The sequence below is a fragment of the Triturus cristatus genome, chromosome 1_2, assembly GCF_964204655.1.
Source record: "Triturus cristatus chromosome 1_2, aTriCri1.1, whole genome shotgun sequence".
NCBI classification, from domain to species: Eukaryota; Metazoa; Chordata; class Amphibia; order Caudata; family Salamandridae; genus Triturus; species Triturus cristatus.
Window position 1 is genome coordinate 145,059,412 of NC_140580.1, and position 22,818 is coordinate 145,082,229.

The 22,818-nt window shown below is 44.5% G+C and overlaps 1 protein-coding gene across 1 annotated transcript in view; it reads right to left on the minus strand.

Moving 5' to 3' along the window:
* The window catches only part of NHLRC2 (NHL repeat containing 2), an 867,133-nt gene that overhangs the window by 755,876 nt on the left and 88,439 nt on the right, over positions 1–22,818 (minus strand). The window contains exon 2 of the mRNA XM_085603309.1: positions 13,809–13,961. Within this exon, the coding sequence (XP_085459435.1) occupies positions 13,809–13,961 (153 nt within the window). The remainder of the gene's footprint in view (positions 1–13,808; positions 13,962–22,818) is intronic.

The following is a 22,818-nucleotide window of genomic DNA, read 5'->3' on the forward strand; positions in this document are numbered from 1 at the left end:
AGTGTAAGGTGTCACAACACTTTACATCACACAGATTACATAGAGACAATCAATCATAAGTGTGTAAATCAGTGCACAGGAAATGTTACATAAGAGAGAGGACAAGAAGGTGTAGGAGTCACATGTCATCCATACAGGTAGGCAGGATAGTTTAAGAGTGCTTGGTCAGGAGAATCAGAAACCTAGAATTTAAAACCTAGCACCATGGATGGGGGGTTCTCTTTATTAATAAGAATTGATTTCTACCCAAATTAACCCATTTTGCCACATTAGGATAATGAAAAACTGGGGGGAAATCATAGCGCTCTAGCCCAGTTTGCATGCATCTTTGATAACAGTTACTTGCTCACTGTTCCACATTAGGATTTTAACTCCTAAAGAGTTATCAACAATATGGTCTCTCTGACAAAAGTGTGACCCACTGACCTATTTACATTACATTATACGCACTTTGTGAGCTGCACGTTCTTTGCAGCAAGCATAGTAACCCTCTGTGCTACCTTAGGATGAGTAGAAACTTGCATTACACAAAACTTTGATCTCTCCCTCTCTCTAAGGAAGTGCATTAATCACTGCAGTCATTTAGACATTTTTATTGGTGGCTGAACATTTCTAGGAGTCCAGGAAAGAAGCAGGTGCTTTTAAAATCCTCATATTACGGCCCCCTACACGAAGTCAGCAGCCGGTGCGGTGGCACCGGTCGCACCGCCCTAGAGCCGGCCCTGAGCACGGGGATTGGGGTACAGGGGGATATGAGGCAGTGAGCGTGGGGTATGAGGTAGTGAAACACAGGGTCGGGACGTCCTGCCAGACATGATAGGGTGCATACTGGCAGATAGATATGTTATTGACACGAGTCTGTGTACGTTTTAGTGGGATCTGAAATCCGGGCTATGCTGCAACCTCAGTTTTTGACTTGGGAGAATAATGCATCGACTCCCCCCAGAACTTCATTCAGAAGACCCCTTGCTCTCAGGCTACAGAGTGTTAAAAGGAGGTCTTTGTGTCCAGACCTAACCACTCGTGCTTGTGGCGCGCAGCTCAAACTGGCCATTGTCATTCTGTTTGTGATAATCAGCCACAGACAGAATGACAATGGGCGGGAGGGGCTGCGAGGAGGCGTGCAAGGAGCCTCATCAGGGAGTTGAGGCCTCTGGCAGGGAACACCTCTGCTCCCTGCAGGGCCCGTAATTCCGGACAAAAGGCTTCCGTTGAAGCATAGGTGGCCGCAGGGGGGGTAAGGAGGAGCACTCCAGGGGGGGGGGGGGCAAGCGCCCCTCCTTGCCCCCCCTGCGGACGCCCATGACTCTGAGGTATAAGTTAAACATGAATACTTACACAGCATATCAAAGTAAAACACTCGAAAAAACGAAAGGGAAAAATTAAGCTTTAAAAAAAACTAAAACAACATGTTAATGAAACCCAAACCTCATTTTAAGTAGGGGTGGGCGAAGAATTTCACTCCACCGGGGGAGTTTGTGGAGTTTTGCCCGCTCCGTGCGGAGTTCCAAAAAGTCCGCAAAGTGACGTGGAGCTGAGTTTTATCTCTCAAGCAGCTCGCCAACGGTAAGTTGGCGAGCGCTACCAGCAAGAGTTCTAATCGCGGGCAGTTGCTGCAGGTCATGATCTCCAGCGTTGAGAAATCTGCTATTCACGTTGCAGAAGCTGCCGCTAGAGTGGTAGAAAGAAGCAGTGCCCTCTGGCATGATGCATAGTGCAGTTCGCATTGATTTTAAAGCACGTGGCAAACTCCCAGTGCTAAAAATCAGTTTGAGCAGCCCGACTTAACAGACTCCGCTACTGGCATAACTCCGTGGAGCGCGGCAGAGTTTTTCTGGCACTTCACAGAGTTTGGCGGAGTAAAACTCCACGAACTCCGCCCAGGCTTAATTTTATGCTGATGAAGAAGGATTCATATTTTGCACCTCTACAAAGTCCCGCCCATCTAGAGTCAAATGATAAACTAGAAGCAAGGAGAAGAAACCAGGGCTTGAGTTGAGGGTAGACGTGGGTAGAAACCTTCCACCCTGCTGCAAAGTTGGCCACTTTAAGCACAGTGCCAAACTCCTTTCCTACTTCTACCAAAATTTACAAAATATGCTGAACTCGGCCCAGTGTCATTTTCTGACACCCAGACACTTTCCGCAGCGCCTTCACGTCATCTGCTTTAGTTATGTGCAGCAAAGTGCAGACGGGGAAGGGGCTTATCAGATTTAAGCTTCACCCAATACAAAAGCCGGAGGTAAAGGGACCATTAGGCATCTTTTTGTTGGAGTATCCAGGCTCGGAGCTATGGGGAGCCTCACACCTAGATGCAATGGAGTGGAAACCACAGCTCACATCTTATTACTTCACTGGTACTTAAGAGAGAAATGCTTTTGACTTTGTTTAGTCCCTGTATATAAGAGATATGCCTACACGGTAAGAATGTTAGATGGATTGGTCACCTCAATATTTACACAAATAATTTAAATACCACTATTTTATTTATTTTATAGCGCTTTACCAAAACTCATCCCAATACAGGGTGTCAGAGCACTTTACATCACATGTACAGATTATACATTGACAATCAATCATATGTATCTACCAGTGGTTAATTTGCAAAAAACATAAGTGCCAGGGCACTCGTCAGGAGGCAGCTACTTGTACCAGCCCATTTCTGCTGTTAGCGCTGCCTAAAACAGAACCAACCACGAACCAGGAAAGTGGGCAGAGGATGTGGTGTAATGTCCAGAGCTGCCAACTTTGGAGCTGGAGAACCAAGCTCGCTCAGCATCCTGTGATTCTGGGCAAATCACTTAACCTACCCATGCTTTCCATAAATGAATGTGTCCTTAACTGTGCTCCTGAAAAGTGCCAGTGTTGATGATTAAGTGTCGGTGCTGAGCACCGGAAACTACCGGCTCAAATTAAGCACTGGTGTGTACATCAATATAAATAATGTGTTACATAAGACAGTGAGGGTTACAAGGTGTAGAAGCCACATGTCCTTTATACCTCACTATGCTAAATTAGAAGGATTACAATTTATGAACTGCAAGTAACAAAAGGATCTCTGCCTTAAAAGAAGTAACCCACTTACCCATTTACATATAATACAAATCTGTCATCTGTGTGTTGCATAATGTGCTTTGCAGGAGACATATTAGCCTTCTATGCTACTTAAACTCAAAAGCAGGCAAAACATAGAACCTCTTCAGCAAAAACGTTATTCCGCAGAGTTATCTTATTATTATTATTACCTGAGATTTCGCTGGCACACAAAGATTTCTGCAGCAGGTGCCTTAACCCCATAAAATATTTTAAAATACAGACATTGCAACCAAATAAGCAGAACAGATTTACTGCCATTTGAAAAACATAAATGTATAAGTTGATGCCCTGATTTTGCGTCAGGGTTGCATCAGTATGTTGGCACAACCCCAGTGCAAAATCCAATTTGTTAAATATTGTAATACACTCACCTGTTCCCATGATAGACCTGCTAAACATATGAGAGGTCTTAAGATCTGATGTCACTTCCTGTGGTGTCACTTTATGTTGTGTCACTTCCTGTGATGCCATATGTGGTGATGTCACTTCCTGTGATGTCATATGTGGTGATGTCACTTCCTGTGATGTCACATGCGGTGATGAATGCAAAAAGAACAATTGATGGACGGGATGCTGAACAATGCCAAACATTCACCCCCCAAGTACAGAGATCTGGGCAAAAAAGCATAGTTTATTTGCTCACCATGTAATTCCAGTTTGGACCCAGCCATATGTAAATCAGTCTTGACCCTGCCCCCTATGGGAACAGTCCAGCCCGAACGGCTAGGCCAGGTCCTCCCTTGACTGGAAACAAACGTCCTGAGACCAGTTTCGGGGTATCACCCTTCATCAGCCAGACTAGCTTGCCTCCAGTGGCATGATGAGCACGGGACACAAGTCTGGGCATACCTGTCCCACTCGGGCTGACAAATGCAAAAAGAACAATTGATGGACGGAATGCTGAACAATGTCATACATTCACCCCAGTACAGTGATCTGGGACTAAATCCATATTTTTTTTGCTCACCATGCCATTCCAATTAGGACCCAGCCATATGCAAATCAGTCTTGACCCAGCTCCCCATGGGAACAGTTCAGCCCAAACTGCCAGGCCAGGTCCTCAATAGACCGGAAAAAGCATCCTCAGACCGGTTTCGGGGTATCACCCCTCATCAGCCAGACGTGGGTCCTGTGCTCACTGTGCCACTGGATTCAAGCTAGCCTGACTGATGAGGGGTGATACCCCAAAACCGGTCCCAGGATACTGTTTGTGGTCCAGGGAGGACCTGGCTTGGCTGCCAGGCAGAACCGTTCCCATGAGGAGCAGGGTCAAGATTGATTTGCACATGGCTGGGCCAAACTGGGGTGGAGTGGTGAACAAAAAAAGGGTGGATTAAACCAAATCTGTGACTGGGGTGAATGTTTGCATTGTTCAGCATTCCGTCCGTCATCTGTTCTTTTTGCTTTTGTCACTTGCGGTGATGTCACGTGCAATGATGTCCCACATATTCTGCCTAAGTTGGGTGAGTCCCCCCAATTCCTTTTTTAGGACTTGAGCCCTGGAAGCAACCATGCCTTGAAGAACAGAGCAGGACCATCTGACGAATGATGTCACAGTACGTCTCAAAACCCCAGTAGACATCATCAGCCAAAGAAACATTCTATAATGCCTGTTGTAGATGACAGTTAGAGATGCAACACGTTGTATTGGACTTTAATTAATTGTGTCTTGCAAAATCTGCATAGTGGAATCTCACGGCTGTGAAATTCCACAAGTTTGTACGGGAGTGAACGTTCTTTAGTGGTCAGTTTGACCCTGGCCAGCAAGGGACTGTCTGATCTATGCTGTTTTTATAGAATAAACCTATTTCTTTATTGAAACTGTGTCGTACCGGATATCCCCTTTATAATACAAAACTGCGGGGAAATAACTCTTCTTTTCTCCACACTGGGCGGCCCCTTTAAAATATAAATGCATCTCAACACCAATGCAGCTGCAAGCTGGCTGACTGTGTAGGACTGTGCTCAAAGTACACAGTGGATAACCGAACTACCATTAAACCATAGAAACATTGACCTAACTATGGTCTGAACTCATCAAGCACGAGACAAGAAAACATAATTATCTCAATGGATGTATTTGAATACAGTCTGTTCATTTCCATACCCAATACGATCTCGCCAGATCCAAATATAAAACAAAATGGCTGGTAGCACCGGCTCCCACAGTATCTCAATGTCGAATGTCCCAGGTGACACCCGGTAATGAAGAAGCATTCATGGGGTCGATATCTGCATTAACAAGAAGACCTTGAAAGTGATTAAACAACATCTTGTGGTCAGCTGTGCCAAAGGTCACTGACGTTCACAATGACAAAGGCAGAGAGATCTATCCGCTGTCAATAGCTGCAGATGCAGTGCTGGTGCATTAGTGCTCTAACCAGTACAAATGGCTAGTATATGATGGGCAGAACGTGGACCGCAGTTATCTTCTGGCTCCTCGTCATAGCAACGAACCAACTAGATACGGCTGGAGAGCGCTCTGCTGGAAATGCTGTGTGGTTTGATTTTTAAATTAGATATCTTTTATTTCGGCAACCAAGCCATAAATTGTTTACATAAATAAGATTAATACAAAAATCATCATACATACAGAATTATTGCACATGGTGAAATACAGATAAAACAATCCTTACAAAGGAGAAATAGCAGCTAACGAATCATTATTAATGAAATCGATCATAGCCATATCGTTGCTATTTGAAAATTCTATTTCCTTATAAAATGAGAATATATCCTCTTGTATAACAAACAGTCTAAAAAGAAAAGATATCATATAATTACGTATAAAACATGTTTATATGTCAATCTAAAAACAATTAATAAAAATATGGTATCTATCAATGTCCTGGGTGTAAAGAAAAAAAAAAGAGGTCACTAGACAGCCTATTTAAGTTTTGCTCGACAATCTGACTATCATAGTGAGTAATTATCTATAGCCTTCTTTCTTAATTTCCACGCACAATTCAGGTATCGAGATACTGCAAAGGCTAGTTGTTCACTAGTGTCACTCTTGAAGAGTCTCATGGCTTCCCAATAATGTCTAAGGCCCATGAGTTTGCATACAGCTATGAGCCATTTCCTTTCGAGCAAACCCATATAAAGGGCAGAAAAACATAAAATGGACCTACGATTCTTCGATAGTAGGGCAGTTAGGACAAAATATAGGATGAGAAGGCACATTAGTCCATTTCGAAGTGTGAATTCTAAGGGGTAAAAGCCCACATCTAAACTGAACATATAAACGTTTGGACTGGAAGGGATTCATTCAGTCCATGTAGGGTTCAAGGTCTGGGACACTCTTATGATTCAAGAACTGGCCTGTGAAGCTGCTATCTGGGTAGGATTCCCACGTTTGGATCAAGACTGCCTCCCAATGTAACTGTTTTGCTTTTCGTGCATCACCTTTGACAATCGACTCAGGGGATGTCCATAATTCATCCATGCCTATACTGTGTGATGTTTCTTTAATATTCTTCAGCCATGGAGTGTACAGTGACCTGTCAAAACCTCTTAGGTCTCTAATGAAATCCCTAAGGTTCCTAATTCTTGCGTAGACCATAATCTGATCCAAAATAACAATGGTTTTATTAGGACTGTTGGTGTATAGGGTTAAGTGCTAGGTCTAGTCGTAGTGGGGTAATGGGCGAGCTTGGGAGGAGTTTAAATAAGCCCTTAATAAACTTATTTTAAATCTTAGTTAGGGACATCGGATTAGCATGGCCCCATATCTCGGCTCCATATTTTGCCGATGGTACCACTGCTGCTCTATATAGCGTAAGAACAGGGGACATCGCACCTCCCGATGTGGCCCTGTATTTTCTCCCTATTGCAGAGGCTTTCTGTTGGAGTATGACTTTACTTTTTTGCAACTGCTGACCCAATGTTTGGCTATCGCTGAGCCTCACCTCAAGATAGTCGAAATGGGACACTTTTTCTAAAGGAAGTCCCTCAATAATCATGTTTCCTCTGTATTTTTTGTGGGGGTTTATGAACATAACCTTAGATTTGGAAGGATTTAATTCAAGTCCTTTATCCTTACAGGAAATATCAAAAGCCCTCAATCCTGTTTGCAGGCCCATAGGTGTGCGAGAAAACAACAAGGTGTCATCAGCAAACATCAGAATAGGGGTAAGCACACCAGTTAGTTTAGGGGCATCATTTGTGCATTCCTTCAGCTTCCTTGCTGCACCATTAATATATAAACTAAAGAGTGATGGGGCGAGGACACTCCCTTGCCTGACTCCTTGATTAATCTTTATCCTTTCCGTCAGATCACCTACATTGTTCCATCTAACCTTTGCATAGGTGGTGGCGTGGAGCTCTATCAATATTCTTAGTAAGTCCAGGGGAATACCATACCCCTCCAGTACTTCCCATGGGGTTCTTCTTGGCACCAGGTCGAATGCCGCTCTCAGGTAGATGAAGACAACATTTAGATGGTCACGCTTCAAGGTGACATATTTTCAGGTTATCACCTTGAAGCGGAGGACCTGGTCCAATGTGCTGACCTTTGTTCTGAACCCTGCTTGCACCTCATCGAGGATATCTACCCATTCATTCAATTTGAAGAGAACCTGTCTGCAGAATATTTTTTGTGTACTATCTAGCAGGCTTATGGGTCTGTAGTGGAGGGGTTTGTTCTGTCACCTTTTTTGTGAATAGGTACTATGACGGCACCGTGCCATGTTGAAGTAATTGAATTGCCTTTTAACATGCTGTTAAATAGGGCAATCAAATATGGACACCAGATATCAGGTTGGGAATGAAAAAGGTCACCAGGGACACCATCCATTTCTGGGGCCTTACCTTTTTAGGTCTCGCTTGAGCCAGCGCGCACGCGCTGCTCTGCGAGTCTTCTAGTAAGGCTTTTCATCTCGCAGCAACGCTCGTGCATGTGCTTTTTATACGCTATTGGCCTTTGTGTGCATCTTTCTAAGAAAGACAGCACGCAATTGCCCAAAGACGGGTGCATGTCCCGCCTTCTCTCTCCCCTGGCCTAGGGAGCGAGCAGCGGCCTCGCACTGTACCTGCTGCTAAAAGTTCCCTCCCACTGCCTAATTCTGGCCGCCTCTTGCAAGCTCTGGCAGCAGCTGGCACTCTGCACGGTGGGGCAGGGCAGCCTTGGCCCGGGAGCTCGTAACGCCTCCCTCGGGCTCTTCCTATCTCAAGTCTACCCCTGCGCTGCGTGGTTCCCCCATAACCGAGCTTCTTGTCTGAAATCCTGTGGAGTTGAGGGCGTATTACAGGGTCAGTGACATCTGATGTGGGAGCTTCCTGCCCTCCTGGAAGGAGAATGCAACATGACCCCGCGAGGGGTGCGGCCGTGATCACCGCTGCACACCCACCTGCGCCAGACCGGCGCTTTCCTTCAGCAGGTTTGTGGTTTGCGTGTCTTTGGGTTGGGAGTGCGAGACATGCTTGAAGGGGGTGGCACTGTTTATGTGCGTCGTATGGCAGACTTCCAGTGTGCGGCGGGTGGAACCGGCGCCCCCGGCACCGCTCACCTATGCAAAGGAGATGCGGTGCTCCTAGCAGCAGGTTGTTTACTTCTCTGAGCTTGTGAGCGTTACGAGGCTCGCCTTCAGTGCCAGGGGCGGGAGCCCCACGCCGTCAGCACTTTCAAACACACTGGTCGTGCCACGCACTCCAACTCGGTGGGGCTAGCGAGACGACCCTCTCTTTTGAGCATATTGGTTATTAGTAACGAGCATATGGCGGAACCCGATTGCATGCAAACTTAACGACTTTTGTTTTGCCTGTGTAAACAGCTCCATGTGCATCGGTTCGGAGCCAAAATTATGCTTTTTCTTTTCGGTGTCATCGCGTGTGTGCATCTTTCATTCAATGTTACTGTTTCCAGGCGTGCTCGTGTTTTGGTGTCTAACATGAACTGGCAGACGCATGCTAATACTTTCTTTATTTGTAACAGTATCGCTTAACTCTACTCTGGATCGTGCTGACCGACCGTGAGCTGTTTTGCAGGGAGCACATCGGCTACTTTCGCCTCCACTGACTACTTTTTCTCCTCCCTCCGAGCACCCCCGAACCCTATTCCCAGGAGATTTTTCCATACCAGGAATGGGATTGGTGTAGAAAGCCCGAGCATTGCCCTTCAAGTAGGACCATATTTGTTGATTTTATTTACACAAATAGCACTTTGAGAACATAAGGAGGGCACCTTTATGACGGGCTTTCTCAAAAGATTGGCCGTCTAGTCATCACCGAGTGTCTCACTATTCCCTGATGTGCCTGAGCTTAATGTCTGCCCCATCGTATTTCGTCGGTTGCCTTTTATTGCTTATGCTCTACATAATTACGTTTTTAAATTCCAGTGTCCAGAGATCTTCTCATATAGCCACCCATTAAAGTACACATGTAATTGTCAACTTTGAGGCCTTAGATTTGCTTTCCTGCAGTGTGGCTCTGGTGTAACACCCCGCTGCTTCTGCACACTCCTGCCAGGAGGCCCCGCCCATACCATCCGTCAGCCGGGCCTGGTGCCTTTGCATGTTTGCCCCTTTCCTTTCCTAAAAATTATCTTGTAAGCAGGACGGGCTGGACTATGGGTTGCCCAGCACATAATTTTTTATTAATGCAGACCTCCTCTGTACTCTCCACAACCAGGTAGATTGCACAAACACATATAGTGTTGCTTCAACACAAAAGAACCCTTCATGTATACACCTCTTGTAATAAAAGACGTGCCACATTTATTTATTCTGTGCTTCCAAGTTATGCTGTTTGGAGTGCGTCTTGTGATCAGATTATAAAAACTCTGGAAGCACCGTTTCCAGTGTAGAAGCAGACCCCTCCCCCAAGCAGGACAGTCCCTTTCATGTTTAGTGTGTGCACCTTTCACCAAAAGAGTCTTCACTATCATAATAACAAGCATTTGCAATGCAATAGGTCTCACAGTTACGCGAGTTTAAGCTATTGGTATTGTAAATAACAATGCCTTTTATTTATGCTTTTAAAAAGAAAACAAAAATAAAAGGCATTGTTATTTGCAATGCCAATAGCTCAAACTCGCATCAATGCGAGACCTATTGCATTGCAAATGCTTGTTTTGTTAGTTTCACTGCTTGGTAGGTTTCTGATAGGGTAAAGGTAAGCTGAGCTTCGCCTGTAGCAGGATTTTCCCTCTCATATTGCATTGGGGCATAGCCATGGGTCCCGCCAAGGGAAGGCTCATTGCATTGCTTTGTGGATATATACCACTATACAGGCTGCTGAAATGGGTAAACCAGGTGTCAGGTTTAATTGTTGGGTCTAGATTATTACCAGTAGCCTGGTTAACTGAAAGCAATTTCCAGAAACGTTTAAGGTCTCCCTTCTCTAATGTTCCAGCAATAGTCAACCATTGATTCTCCTCCCATTCCCTTTTGGCTTTAAGTTATAGAGTTTTATAGCTGTGCCTGGCCTTAATGATACCTGGCCTTTATCTAATGCTTGACGATCGCTATCTGATCAAGGGACAACCTGCATATCAATTAAGTCGGGCCATAACTCATTGTCCAGTAATATATAATCAAACCTGGAGGTGATAAGGCCTCTTTTAATAGTGAAGCGAGGTGGACAATCAGATTCTGTGTTGCCATTAACAATTCTCAAACCATAAGAAATAGTCAAATCTAATAGTTGGGCACACACTTCGGATGTTTTTGTTGCCTTCTTATACTCTCGTTGGGGAGACATTTCTGAAAAAGTACTCCCAGCCTTTGTCGGGATATTGCTGTTGCTGTCTCCAGCTACAATTTTTAGCGCGGTAGGGTGGAGCTGACCCATCAGGTCTTCAAGTCTAATTACAGTCGGGGATTGTGCATTAGAGGGAACTGATCTAATGTATATGCTCACCAGAGCTATACATCTAGTACCTATTTGGGTGGTAATTTAAATTTGCAGGGCCAATAGATCTCTCGAGTTAGTGGGGATTGTTTTTACCTCTGGAAATAAGTCCAGGCTTATCCAGATCAGGAGAACTCCAGATAGACATCCAGCCGGGGAGGGGACTGCATTAAATGTCAAGAAACCAGGACGAAGTACTAGGTTAGTGGTGCAAGTTTCTTGTAGAAATATACTATGATTTGAATCAACAAATGTACCCCACTCTGGATCCGACACTTTGGACTTAACAGCTGCAACATTCCATGATAACAATCTTAAACAATCACCCTCTGTCAGGCCTTGGCTATAAGTATTTGACTGTATGCGACCTCCTGGCAATAACGTGTGAACCTTGGTATTAGTGCAGTGATCAGTTTCCTCAGGTCTAACAATGCCCCTCGTCGTATGGAATATATTAGAGCAGGGCCCTTCGATAGCAGGTTTGATTTTTATTTCTCCCATCAGTGCAAGAGTCTGTAGCTCTACAGCAATGTCTGTGCAATGGTGAAGCACACTTTCAAACCTTCAGAGCGGTGGAGAAAAACCCAGGTGAGGCCTAGCCCACCTCGCCACATGGAGAGGCTTCCACTGCCCAGTTATTTTATCTTATCTGGTGCTCCCCATGTGAAGTACACAATTGGAATGACCAACATGTATTGCATTTGTAATGTTTCATTGTTGATGTATCCCCTTGCTCTACTATCAGTTCATGCCGTTTTCCCACAGACACAATTGCGCTCCAAGCTACACAACCATGAAATCGAGGTGCAAACCATGATGTGAGAGCTCACGCGGGGACTGCTCCTCATGATAGGACCAAATTATCTTTAAATGAAGGGGGCAGAGTTGAAGTTCACAGGAACTGCAAGAGACTAAAAAGACCCCTTTACGTGTTAAATCCTTTGCATTCCATCTTTGTATTCAAACAAGTTGTCTGATATTTCCCAGCCTTAGCTGTATGTGAATTGGGTTATCGGTGCGGGCCGCTGTTTCTATGTGAGAGGAGACTTAGAAGGATTAAACACATCTTGAGAGAACGGGGCACCTTGGATGGTATAGGAGGTGGGTTTGAAGTTGAGGAGGCTATCCAGGATTTTGCACAGCTTCATTAAGTTGACATCTATTGGTGCTCTATCAAAGGACATACTTCATGCAGTTTTCCTTACCTGGAGATTAAAGGTAAGTGTTGGTATGTGCAACTAACCTGAGTGCAGCAGCAACTCCCCTACCGGATACTTTTAGCGAGAAAAACGCTACAGGTTCATGGCGAGAATAGTGTGGTTCTTACAGAGGAACAGATCCAGACAAGAAACTGGGACATTTACTCCCGTAGGCGTACACCCAGGATTGGAATACGTTTCTGACGGCCTTGGAGTGTCCAAAGGATACCAAGGCTCCTCCCAAAATCTGCAACAATTTCAGTTTCACTGGAGAAGTTATCGAATTCTTCATGAATTCCATGTTACTCCCATGCGTGGCCACTTCCTCATACACAGATATGCTACACATATGCATTTGCTTTTCAAAATGTTATTTCAGTCCCTGGGGAAAGAATTTGTTCTGATGGAGAAACCCCTTTCCCTAGGCCCCTTATCAACCATAGGGGAGTTCCTTCTCCATTCCAACCAAGGAATGGAATTTACTCATTGATTGTTTAAATGGTGGAAATGTTCCTAGCAAAGGTTTGCCAATGCCCACATCCTCTGGGGTTTCTTAGTGTTTCCCTCCTTGGGCAGGGATCTTACCGTAGAACCACCAAAACCCACAAGAGGGAAGATGGGCTATTAAATAAATGCGTGCACTTCCATGTTTTTCCATGTCTCTGGTGCCATTTTACATGTACATTTCCGAGCGAAAATGAAGCCACTTTGTGAATCCGGCCTAGAGTGACTTACCCTTTCGCCATCTTGTGAGACTATATGGAAAAGAACATTGCTAATAAAAGTCCAACCTCTATTACACAGCAGGAGAGCTCCGCTTGGTTTTGAGGTGAAGTTCTGCACAAAAAATACCTTTTCCAGAAACACATGAAGTAACAAACTATTCAAAAACTGTAAAACGGACGTCTGCAGTCATGAAATCACAGGAAGCGGGTGAAATAGTAAATAAAATGTTTGCTATGTACCATTACAATTAGATTCAAATACTAGGAGAGTACTATTTATTTTTTATAACATTTCACCCCTTTATTGGAAGCAATTTCCAATGGGTTCTTTGAACGTGCATGTGGATTAATAAATTCATAAATAACCGAATACACTGGTAAGGTGCAGCGCAGCTCCAAAGAGTGGCCACAAAGAGCTTAACCTCGAAGCGGGCGCTTGTACAGGCACAGAAAGGGAGTTGGATTTGAATGTCGCACACGAATGACATCACAGTAGATCTCACATACACCCTTGAAACAGAAAAGAGTCTTCATTTAAAGCAGCAACGCCAGTCTACAGAAAAAGACGCTTAGCAAATCTAACCACCCAACACCATTAAATAACAAGCAGGCTTATAGCAAGAGGTGCCCTGTGACATCAGCAGACCACCCGCATATTTCGTACAGTATGCGGCCTGGAGAGCAGATACAGCCTATGTGGGACATTCTGAGCAGAGCTCTTCCTAATGTGACGCCCAAAGTGACGCAGAAGGAATGTCAGCTCAATCCAAACCATTTGGAAGTGCTGGGAGAGAACAAGCAGTCCTGTAGATTAGGGGAGCATTTCAAAGAGACCTGAAGCCTTGCCAGAGCTGAGTGCGCACAGAAGACAAGTGACTAGGCTCCTGGCCGAGTGGCCATGCCAGAGGTTGCTATTTTGAGCCGGCGAAGGCACACATACCTTTGTCGGAGTACTGGTGCTCCAGCGCGTGCAGGTCAGGCAGCAGATGCATGCAGTTAATGCAGCAGTAGGTGAAGAAGTCCAGCACTACCACTTTGCCACGCAGGTCTTTGTGCAGGTGAAGAGGTGCTTCGATGTTCAACCATTGTAGGCCTGAAATTCAAAGAAAGGATAGGTCTCAGGCACTCGAAGGACAGCAAAAATGATGGCAAACCAGACAGGCAGCACCGCTAATCAAAAAGCAAAGGATGGATATTAGCGAGACAGTAAAAAAAATGCCTAAAAGGTATTAAAATCGCTGGGGTTGTAAGTGTGCAAAGGACAACTACATGATGGGAAAAACAGAAGATATCTTAGCATGGCTGGGCTCAGGAATAAAGTTTATACCAATCACTTGAAAATCCACTAAAATATACTTTACATGGAAACCAAGCCACAATTGAAGAGTGGCAGACGATGAGAAATGCTGAGACCAATGACACCTAAGACCCAGCCCAAGGGCCCCAAATAAAACTCATGGAAAATAATAGGCAAGAATCTTTTTCTCTTATTTGTTATTGGATAGGGTTATTGTGCACACCACCATCTGAGTAATCTGAAGACTGGTTTTCAACTAGGTGTTGTGGTAGTTGATGGCTCCTTTCAGGTGGAAAAAGAAGGATGCGCAAGTGTTCTTCAAGGTGCGCATGTTGGACAAGGCTCTGATGTAGAGGATGCTCCTGGAGTACTGAGTCTCGCACCAAGAATGTTCGGTCTTTTGGGCTGATAACATTTCTACAGCTGAATGATCTAAGGGTGATTTTTGTGTAGTGACAAGTGTGAGAGCTTAACCCCAATATTCTAATGCACCCAAATATTATAGATCGCCCAAAAATGTACCTTAGTGCTTCAGCTCCAGCACCATTGATCTTGCTATAAGACTCACCACCCTCCTCAGCATTAAGCCCACCAAAATTTAGCAGAGTAAAAAGTAACTGGAACCACTCAATAAAGGACTTCTAGATTGAAGAAAAGTTAAAGGATATTATTAGTAGTAGTAGTAGTAGTAGAAGGCTTTATTCGAGTTATAAACTCATAAAAGCACAACATGCATATTATAAAAACATCACACTTAATCAGGGCATTTCATTCAATACATTAAAACAGTTGCGCAAGCTTAATCATTGTAAAACAAAACATTATACAAATAAAACATAATCAAGAAACATTAGGAGAAACAGAAAGGGCTCTCCGTCTAATGGACCAAGCCCACCCCAGGTACTTTGCTATTCCCATAACAATAGGCTCCTCAGAAGTAGTGCAAATAATTCTCTGTGCCTCAGCCGCACTGGATGTCCCAAGGTTCTTGCAGATAGGGGTTAACCAGACCCTTCTTGGGGAGGCATAAGCCTTACAAGCAAATAGGAAGTGTCCCACACTTTCCTTAGTTGCGCCGCATGCTGGGCAGCACCGGGTGTTCAAACTCTTCCACCTGCCTGTTAGATCTCTCAACGGGAGGGAACCAGATCTTAATTGGAAAAACAACTTTCTGTCCATAGGAACAGTTATACTGTCCCAGTAATTTTCTAAAGCAGGACACATTTTACTTTCCAAAAAGCGACCTCCCATTGAGTCAGATTTAACCCTTCTCCAAAGCCTCTCATCTATCCATTCCCAATATAGTGCTTTAAGTATATTTTTGCTTGGGAACACTTCCCCCGACGGATTGTCCCAAAGGTTGGAAAGACCTAGTTCGCCTAGCAATACCCTTAGGTTTTTTAGCCATGATATTTTATGGAATGTATCACTCTTGATTATTGCCAGGAAGCCTTCCCCATAATGCCTAATTTCAGGGGTGGACCAAAGTCGCCTCCAGTATAAGATGGGACGCAGTCTGGCTCGGTCGGTTACCGATCTTCTTCCCAGGTCAAGACTAAGGGGGATTAATGGTGTACTCTGGGGCAATCCCGTAATGCCCCTAAGAAACCAGTTCTCAGCTATCTGTAATGAGGTTAAGTTGTCAAAGCCAAACAGCTCCGCCCCATATAAGGCCGATCCTATTGCCTTAGCATCGTATACAGCGAGGACAGGTTTTATGGGTTTTGTTTTGGATCTATTGTGCTCCACCCGTAAGGCCCCCGATATTTGCTGATGTTTCAGGACCGCCTTTTCTATGTGGTGGGACCAACCATAATTACTTGCGATTTGTACCCCTAAGTAGGTGAACTCCCTTACGACCTCAAGCCCGATATTATTCAAGTGTATCCTAGGGCGAGGCTTCTGTCCTTGGGAGAAAGCCATCAGCTTGGTCTTGCCTATGTTTACTTCCAGGCCATGCTCCTGGCAAAAGTCATCAAAAACATTCAGGGCCCGTTGCAATCCAGCTGGGGTTTTGGATATTATCAAAGTGTCGTCAGCGAACATCAGGATCGGAACCCTGATGCCCGCCAACGAAGGCGCATCCACACTAGCGTCCTGCATCCTGCTGACTATCCCATTGATATATAATGTGAAGAGCAAGGGCGCCATTGCACAACCTTGGCGCACCCCACGCTCCACAGGGAAGTCAGTAGAGGATTGGCCATTTGACCCCCACTGTACTTTGGCAAAATTGCATTCGTGCAACCTCATAACCAAAGTAAGCAATTCTGCGGGAATGCCTATCTTACTTAACACTGCCCAGAGCTTACCCCTTGGGACTAGGTCGAAGGCAGCCCGCAGGTCGACAAAAGCGACATACAGGCTGCCCCCACCAAGAAGAACCGTCCCCCACCGTAGCATAGTGAAGCGAAACACCTGGTCGATGGTACTGGTAGCCCTTCGAAAGCCTGCCTGAAAAGGGGAAAGAGAATCATTTTCGTCCACCCAGTCCATAAGTTTGTTTACCACCATCTTCCCAATTACTTTTTGGACGGTGGCAATCAAACTTATGGGCCTGTAGTTAGCTGGAAGGGATCGATCTCCTTTTTTGTGGACGGGTATAATGATAGCTCCCCTCCACTGTTCCGGGACTTGCGCACCCTTTGCAATTGCGTTCCCCAATAGGAGCACATATCTGCCCCACCTATCTTTATCATTTTTAAAAACGTCCGAGGGTATCCCGTCTAATCCCGGGGCCCTACCCCCTTGAACGGAGCTAATTACAAATTCAACTTCCTTGGAGGAAAACAGATCATCCTTAGGAAATACAGCCAAGATTACATCCCCACCACCCCCCTCCTTTGTTTCAGCATATTGGGGCCTAAAGTAATTCACCCAATCGGATTCAGCAACATTATTATCCGGTTTGTTTGGGGTACCGCCTCTGCCCCACTTTACTATCTTCCAGAAAAGCCTGGAATCCTTTGCTCCAGAAGCCTCCTTCAGTTCCTCCCAATGCTTCTCATCCCAGTCTTTTTTGGCCAAGAAAATGCTAGTATTGTATTGCTTCCTGGCAATTTTGATTGCTACACTGTCCCTGCTTCTAATAGCATTACCCAGTGTTAATCTGGCTGCCCTGCACTGTTTGTTAAACCACCCTGCTGGTTTAGAGGAAGCTGTGCGATTACCCTTACATGTTCTCATAAAATATGGTTTTAGGGTGGCGAAAAGATTGTTATGGATTTCAGTGATCGCCCTAGATCCTGGCAGTGTTGCACTAGCTAATTCCATGGAAACAATTGCTTTGTCCACTTCAGACCCAATAAAATCCATGGAGGCTGCATTCGCCAATACCGAGGGCCATTTCAATCTACGCATATTATTCGCCATGTCTGGGAGCAACCCATTACTAGCATGTAGATAAGGCTGAGTGTGCTTCCACCAAGTGTGGGTCACACAGAGGGGGTTGTGATCACTTTCTATCCTGCCCTTAACTTCCATGTCACAAACCCCCTGCCAAAGATTAAGACTACAAATAACGTAGTCTATCCTGCTTCTATTATGACCATTATCATATGTGCACATACCTTCCTTATCTCCCTTTGTTCTACCATTGAGGGCACGCATCCCATATTCTAAACACATAGCATTTAAGGAAAGAATATCTTTTGACCAACGTTTGACAGGGGCAAGATTCAGGGAGGGAACACCCCATAGTTTGTCCTCTTCCTGTCCTAATGGGTTTTCGGTACTGTCTAGAGGCTCAAAAGTCCTATTTAAATCCCCAGCTATTACTATTCTGTTTCCAAGGGACTTTGATTGCAGAAAATTAAATAGAGCCTCTAAAGTGGGGGAACTCCCGTTATTACAACCTCTGGCATAGACATTATATAAATCTATCACACCCCACTCTACTGAGGAAATTCGTAGCATTTGAATATCTCTGCAGCCCAAGTCCCACATTTTCACAGTAAGTCCGAAACTCTGTCTAATCCAAACTGTGAGGCCTCCTTTGGGTCTACCCCTAGGACCTCGACATGCCGGGATTGAAAAATTTAGATAGCCTTGGAGGTAAATAGGATCACAGGCCCAAGTCTCCTGGAAGAAACACAGTTCAAACCCGTTAATAAAGTCGGCCCACGATTGTAACATCAACTTACTCCCCAATCCTGCAACGTTCCAAGATACAAAGCTTTCCATAGCAGGGCTATCACTACCCATTATATCAGAAATGGGCAATCCCATGGGACTCAATTGTCCATCATCCTCATCTCCCAAATTGTGAGCATTGTCCACAGTATTCTGTTCCATTAACACCTCACCACTCATGTTTTGCATTAAATCCCCGGTAATTTCCTCTACAGATGCAACATTTTCATCGCCTTCTATTACCTTCAACACAGCATCAGTAGTCATTTCCGGGGTTTCGGGGACCCAAATTGGCTTCTGGTGTGGAAGGCATCCCCTTATGTTAAACTTTGGTCAATATCCCCAGTTCAAACATTCAGTGCCTTCCAGACTATTATAATTTGAACCAATATTTTGGGGTTGCCATTGCAGTAGGGTAGAGGGTGAGGGTGCAATCATTACCAACGGAGGATTGGTGGAACTATTTAGATTCATGGGCCCACCTTTTAGTAAGCATGTTTGTCTTGGGTAGAAAAAAGAAAGATCCACGATACCAATTCCACCACTACTTATACCCCAGCCCTGCCTTGTAATCCAACCAGCCACCCTGGGGTCTTGAAAATTGATGATAATACAGTCACCCCCCAAGTTTTTACTGGTGTACCCAATCCAGTCGATCCTCCTTACCCCTATTATCAACCCGTCCAGCCCCCCCGGGAGTGGTCTATTTTCCTTCAACCAGTGCATTACTTTATTTTTGAGCATCTGGAAGTTTTCTCCTTGACCGACTAAAAGAGGTGGAACATTAGTGAGAACCGCCACGAAAGGGTGGGAATCCGGGGTAAGATTCACAGGAGGAATCTTTCGGGGTTGTTTCTCCAAATAAGTCGGTGGTGGTCTATTAACCGGGGCACTAGGACAAGGGTTAGGGCTATTTGATTTTTGCTGAGGGTTTGAGGATAAAGCTTTAGTTGTCCTGGGGCCATTAAGGCCCTCTGCTCCAATATTTATGTTTGGATTGGAAATACTTGGCATTGGCCGATGGTTACTTGCAACAATGTTGCTGTTTTGTAGGCCCGTCTTATTCTTGTCCTTTACCATAAGGTGTTGGACCTTAGATGCTTTTTCCCTTGCACTAGTGCTCGGACAGACCTGCTCTGGTGAAATAAGCGGTTGACTTGGTCCCTTTGCCTGGGTCTTACTTATAGTGCAGCCTGCTTGGGGGAGTGTTACAACAACAGGCAGATTTTGTACTTTTTCTGAAATTTCCTCAGCCCTACTAGACTCAGTTATCTTGGGCTGTAATTTAATTAGTGACTTAGTATGGAAAAAATTATCCAAGGTGGCCTGCTCAAAGTGGTCTAATCGATCCATTAGCTTATTTACTTTGGCCTCTATGGGTGTCAGAAGCAACCTTAGTAATTTCTCCAGCTCAGGTATCAATGAGTCTATTGGAGGAATGTTCGCAGCCAACCCGTTCCCCTGGGGATCACTAAATAGTGGATTAGAACTCTCTATAACTACATTGTCCCCCTCATTTAGTAAGTCGCCACTTCCACTTACCCCACTGTGTGCCTTTTGTGTAAATAAAGGTTTTTTTACCACTTTTCTTACCTTGTTAGGGGGTTTGGAAGGATGGAGTTTCCTTGGGGCAGTAATCCTTTTCCTTTTTACACATGGTTTTAGGCCTGACATACTAGTTTTAATTATGGTTTTCACTGTAGATGAATGAACAATGGGGTCTAAAGGTAAAGATGTGGACAGAGTGGCATTGTCCAATCTTTGTAGTGGGCCGTCCTCAATCTCCAAAATAGAGGGAGAAGTGTTTTGTATTTCAATCACCCCAGGCAAAGTTATAGAGGACAGAGGGGTTACCAATGCCGGATAGGCTTGCGGCAACCTTTTTTCCATAGAGCTTTTAAGAAGCTCAATGGACAGCCTACGGTCTGCACGTTTCTCCGCCAGTGAGATCTCTTTGTCTATATCTTGATTGGAACGATTGGAAAAGAATTTGTCCAAGGGGCCTAGAATGGTCGTACCACCCTCAGAATGGGGAGGTGGTAAGCTGGTAGTATTTAACATGTGAGACATTATTGGTAGGTTTTACGAGTACATAAACACAGTGGGGCACACAATATAATGGATCAATGGAGTCCCGAGAACAACGAATTACAAGAAACAGATCTCGAGTCCTACTCGTCAGTTGGGTGGCCCAGCCCGGCCTCCTTTGGCCCCTGACGGCCACAGACGGTCCCGCCCTTGTCCCGGGCTTCTCCCGGCGCCCTCCCGCGCGCTCCCGCGCAGCGGAAGAGCAGAGCCCGTAATATATGCACGAATAGGTGAGACAGAAGTTTAAAATTCAGCGTTACAGAGAAATGAAACAAAATGCCACAAAGGCTCAGATATAGAGTGCATAGTCAGAAATTGCCAGCAAAGACCCATACACCAGTGTATGCCAACACGTCCACACCAGAACTTCCAATGGAAGGACTTTGTAAATTTCGTACTTTAAGTACAAGAAGCAAGGTATAGTCACAATACGTGCACTCAAAGGAAAATAACCAGTTACATCACAGTGTCCTGTGTTTTGCAAAGACTGTGTGGAGAGAAGGCCTGCAGGGGGACATTGATTGGGAGGGGTAATGAGAACGAGCAAATTGATCAGAATAACAAAACAGCATCCATTTGAATAAAATGGTGTCTCTGCAAAAATGTGGCAGAACTAAACTATATTAACACACTTCTAAGCATTTAATCAATATCGTTTCAAGAGCAATATTAATATTTCCTTTATACAACTAGAATCATCATAAAAATATTAGTATTCCCCAAAAATGATTTGTCACCCAAAATTGTACATTTAGAAAAAAACTTTAACACAGGCAATGGCCGCGTTGGCAAGGTATCTGTATGTGAGGCGAAGGACATTGAACTGGTTTCTTGCCAGTGGAGCAAGGAGTCACAGGTCTGGTGGTGGAACTGAGGGCATTTTAGAGGCAGTTATGTTAGTATTTGAAATTATCTGCATAAAGGGCTCTAGGATAATCAGGTCTACCAGAGATCCGAGTGATTTGAGTGTCTATGAAAATTACATTATGCTCTGGGTAATATATGAAAGAACCCTCATCTAGAAAAAGACCTTATCATTGCAGCACTGAGCTGAAAGTGCATGGTAAGATGATATGGGTCCAGCAGATGCGCAAGACTCTTGCCCTTCTGATATTGGAGACGTGGAGGTGAATACATTTGGTGGACGTCAGTGTAGAAAGAATGTTATGTTATGTTATTTTAATTTATTCAGCGCACAGCTACTCGGAAGTGTCCCGGCGCTATAGACCGCTGGGTAACCCGTCCTGGCTATCCCTGTGAGATGGTCCCTTTCTGGGGATCTCCAAGGTGAAACCAGGCATCCCCGGCGTCTGTGGGGGGCCGTTGTAGAGATGAGGCAAGCTTAATGCCCAGAGTTGCCGAGTGTGTTCCTGGTTAGAGTAGGTACCGAGGCGAGAATTATCGAGTCCGTTTTGACCCTGGTCCACAACAAGAATGTAGATTGAATCAATATAGCATTTGCCAGCAAAAGGATATGAGATAAGTAAATGGCCACAAGAAAGGGGGCACATTTGGATTAGAGGAGAACTTGGTGACATGATGTGGACCTCTGCTCTTCCACTGTCACTAATCAGAACATCCTCTTTGACTACTACTAGAAGGGGAAATAGGGCAACCAGCAACTATATGCTGTATGAGAATTTAAAGTCTATTTGTCACAAGATTAAACTCCAAATCTAAATGTAAAACAGTGGTACAAACGTGTATGCCTTAATGGTGTGCTCAAGGCAATAAAAGGTACCTTTATATACAAAAAGCTTGCCTGTTGCCATGCCAGTCCAAAAATTAAAATAATTTCAATAAACAGCAAATAGGCAATCTGCAATTCCAAAATAAAATTGGAAACTAGCTTATCTTTTCTTCATCATTTATTAAAACATTGTTCAAAGGTCACGGTGCATGCATTAACTGCGTTTAAATCGTGTGTACTAGCCACATGCGCAGTGGACCGCTTTACAGTTGAAAATAGTAAGAGTTACCATTAGTTCAGAAAGACATGGGATCAAAAATAGGCAAGGGAACAAACAAGTATTTAAGAAGTGTCCTGAAAAGGTTCGAAGTAATTTTGCTTACATATTTTGTTAGTAATTCTTACATTTTTCAATTAATTTTGTATATCACGTTTCTCATGTTTTATTCCCTTCCACTAAGAAATGATTTTTGGATCTGTATGGGGGACGTCCCCCCTCCCAACCCCCTCCCCCCCCCCCCAGTCTGCTCCTTCCAATTCTCCCCTTTGCCTCAAGACCACCACTATTAAAATTGACAAACAACGCTTACGCCGGTGAAAATATGTGCTGTATTCTACGTTTACTAGCCGATGGCAATCTTTACCTTCATTTGCTCAGATGCATTTGATTTGGAGCCATTCAAAGATAATTTGGCGTTTTCATTTCACAACCATTCTTTCCAGCAGCTGCTGCACAGATATATT